This window comes from Tupaia chinensis, unplaced genomic scaffold, assembly GCF_000334495.1.
Source record: "Tupaia chinensis unplaced genomic scaffold, TupChi_1.0 Scaffold000281_1, whole genome shotgun sequence".
NCBI classification, from domain to species: Eukaryota; Metazoa; Chordata; class Mammalia; order Scandentia; family Tupaiidae; genus Tupaia; species Tupaia belangeri.
Genome location: NW_006159764.1, coordinates 1,736,511 through 1,739,966, shown reverse-complemented (window position 1 = coordinate 1,739,966; position 3,456 = coordinate 1,736,511). Strand labels below are relative to the sequence as shown.

General features: G+C 53.5%; 1 protein-coding gene across 1 annotated transcript in view; it reads left to right on the top strand.

Moving 5' to 3' along the window:
* The first annotated feature begins 1,200 nt into the window (after positions 1-1,200).
* LOC102502239 (EGF-like and EMI domain-containing protein 1) overlaps positions 1,201-3,456 on the top strand; it is a 565,383-nt gene continuing 563,127 nt past the window's right edge. The window contains exon 1 of the mRNA XM_027772542.1: positions 1,201-1,289. Coding sequence (XP_027628343.1) covers positions 1,201-1,289 — 89 coding nt within the window. The remainder of the gene's footprint in view (positions 1,290-3,456) is intronic.

The following is a 3,456-nucleotide window of genomic DNA, read 5'->3' as shown; positions in this document are numbered from 1 at the left end:
GGCATTTTTGGTAAGTTGAGAAATCGGAGAGAAAAGTTGTCTGGCTGCCGATTGATCGTCTTCTGCAGGGCTCAGCTGCAGAGGGTGACATCCCTGCCTGGGCTGTCCTTGGGAGGGCACGATGCACCATAGATTTTTATTTTCATGAAACGGACTCCAGAGGTTTGCGGCTTTCCAGACAGCAGTTGGCGCCGGGCAGAGCATCGCCTCGGGCCGGAGCTGCTGGCGCCGGCGCAGCGCTTGGCTACGCGTCCCGGGCAGCGCGGGCCAGCACCGCAGCCGGAGCTTGGGTTCTGAGCAGACGCTGTTCCCTTCTGGAAAGGCCGCGAGGACTGGAAACTGGCTTCTCCTCCGTCTAATTGGAGAGAAAGAAGCTGGTTTCAAGGGAAGGAGGGAGTAGGTTTGTGAAAGTGTTGGCTCCTTCTTCTAACTCGGGTGCCTAAAAGGATGAGACGGTGGCCAAATGAAGCGAAAGGAGATTATCTCATTTTGAGAAACGAGGACTTCTGGATGCGTCGACGACGTGTCCTGCAACTGTCGATTTGGCAGGTTTGACTCAATCAACTGCCATTTGGTTCCCACTTCCAACACACCTCCCCAGACTCGAGCGGGGCGCGGGCGCGGCGAGCGGGAGTGAAAAGTCAGCGTCCCCCGGGGCTCGCCTGGTGGCAGGTCCGCAGCTGGCGTGGTTCTGAGCAGGTTGGTGCGCCAGAGGGAAGCCCAGCTGCCTGGCCTCTCCCGGGGTTGTGTGTGGAGGGGCTGGGTGGACAGGGCGGTGGGGACAGAGTTAGACCGAGTACGGAGCGAAGCCGCGGATCCCGCGTCCGGGAGGTCTCTCCAGCGCCCAACCCCAGCCCCCGCCGCGCCAGGCGGAGAGGAGGGGGTGCGAGGGCGCGGGGGCAGGGGAGCCCCGCGGAGCGCCGAGCCCGCGGCAGCGGCGGGGCTGTCTCTTTAAGCGCTCTGGCTGGGCGGGGGCGGGAGGGCGGCGAGCGCGTTTCCATGGCACCGCGGCTGCGGGGGCTGCAGGGCCACCGCGCTCCCTGCGCTCCAGTCACTCCCGGCTGAGCTGCTGCCGCTCGCACCGGGGGAGACGCGCGGGTCGGTCCCGCGAGCCCTCCACGCCAACTTCGCCGGAGAACCCAACTTCGGCGCCGGGGTCCGACTTGCCCAGCCCGAAGCCGGCCGGAACCGCTCGACCAGATGCCCTCGCGCCTGTGGCTCTGGCGCTTCTGCGCCTGGGTGGCCGCCGGCTGGCCGCCAGGAAGCGCCCTCCAGCTCGGGCCGGGCATGTAAGTGGCGCCTGAGCGCTCGGGGACGCGTGGGGACACTCGGCGCCCCGCCCCACCCCGGCCCCGCGGCCGACCCCGCGGCCGGCGCCTTCCCCTGCGAGGGATGGAGGATGAGGTCCCAGCGGGCTCGGGCGGGGTCTGCTGCTGCCCCAGGCCGTCCGCGGGGAGTGCCAGCCCCCAGCAGAAATCACGCCCCGGTCCCGGGGCTCCCCACCTGGTACTTCTCAGCTCCGGACAGGTTTTTTCCTAAGGGCAGGGTGCGTGCGCGTGTGCTTGGGTGTGTGTGTGTGTGCGTGTCAGTTAATTTTTGCTCTGAAGAGTAATTAGCTGACAAATGCCACTTTGCGAAAGGGATTTGAATGCAATTCTGTCGAACAGAGAGTTCCTTGACATTTTCGTTTTTCTAGAGATGAATGAGTTCAGGCACATGTGCTCTGCGGTTGTCTTTTTGTTTTGTTTTTGAGAACATCATCCAGTCGGGAAGGATGAGTTATTCCACAGGTTTGTTGAGAGGTGAACCCCCAGTTCCCTACCTAAGTGTAGAGCTGGGGAGATGAGTATGTCAAGACTGAGCGCTCAGGCCACCGCTACCGGGACGCCAGCTTGGCTTAGCAGGGAACCAAGGATTAAGGAAGATGCCTGAAAGGCATCCTCTGAGCCTGGGACGTGGTTTTGTTCCAGGTTAGAAATGACGAGGCGAGGACACATTAATTCTCGGTCACTGTGTCAGGCTTAGGGAAGAACTCTCTGGAAGTCGGCGTCTTTACCAATTGCTGAGTCTGCTGTCAGCTGGGGAAGTTTGCACCGAATTCTGTACTATCAGCCGGATCATTATAGACATCTGAGAGTCTGCCATAACCGCCTTCTGGGTGCTTCTCTTGAGCGGCTCCCAACAGACATCGGAGTGTTTTGAACATTGTTTGCTACTTCTTTGCTTGTTTGAAATGTGCATGTTTTATAGTAGAAAAATGGCTTAGATAAATACACAAAGCCATCCTCACCTCTCTGGGGCTTTACTTGTAAGAAAAAAAATACTATTTTGGGGTTCACCTTACTTACGTTTTCGTATTTCATTCCTCAATTTGCTATCTGCTTACCGCAGATGTTACTAATACACCTTGAGACATGGCAGGGTGTTGGTTGCATCGTAGAACTTCTTACCTACGTAATTTGTAAATATTTCTTTGGCAGAAATGCTGTAAATTTCTGGGTGTGTGCTTGAACTGAAAAGGTATTATCTTGTTGATTTTGAAAAGAAGGTTGATTTAGACTTTTTCTCTTAATTTATGTCAGAAAAAAAAAATCTTACTTTGGATACCTTGGGCATGCATGAGCCTTCACTTCTTAGAAACTGCTTTTTAGCAAGCTTGTTGAATAGCCACTCTTACCTTTACAAGTGCCTTTATTAAAGTGGATCCCAGGCTGGCTTATTAGGCAGCCACAGAATCACCCATGCACAGTGAGTCTGAATAATCCCTTTGGGAAGGCACTGAGCAATAACCCAACTACCCACACTACTTTTTACATGACTTAACTGTTTCATGTTTCGATATCGACTCTTCTGTTGAAAAGGTTGGAGAGATGACTTAGCAATTTTTTCAAAAGAGACTGTCACTGCAGCGCATCTGTTTATTAGGCAAGATGAGATCAGATATTTAAAACCAATATACAGTTTTGGATGTTTCATAGAGCGTTTCTTTTTCTAGCCAGTTATTGAAATTACTTTGAAGATTCTTCAGACTTTCTGAAATCTGGATGGGAAAAAGTCCAATCGAGTGGATATTGAGTTCTCCCTGTTTTCTTCAACCATGTCGGGATTTAGTGCTAGGTTTCCAGAGGTGGCTTTGCAATTGTTGTAGCTATGTGAAAAGCAGCCCTAGATAGCACTTGGCTTCCACACACCTGTCCATCTCCTAAATTAAAGAGAATTCTTCCTGAGATTTTTATTGACCTCAGGGGTCCATTATCAGTGAGAGCAGGCTTCTAATGAGGTGAAGACTGCTAATGAGAACGCATCATCTTACTGACTGGCACTTATAGGTCATTAACAGGTGAAAGTTCCATAGGTAGCTGATCTTGTGCTGGAGCAGAGTCTGAAATGCAAATAGGAGGTGATGGAGCAGGTGACTAACAGTCTGAATTCCTTGTGTTGTGTTTATGGTGCATT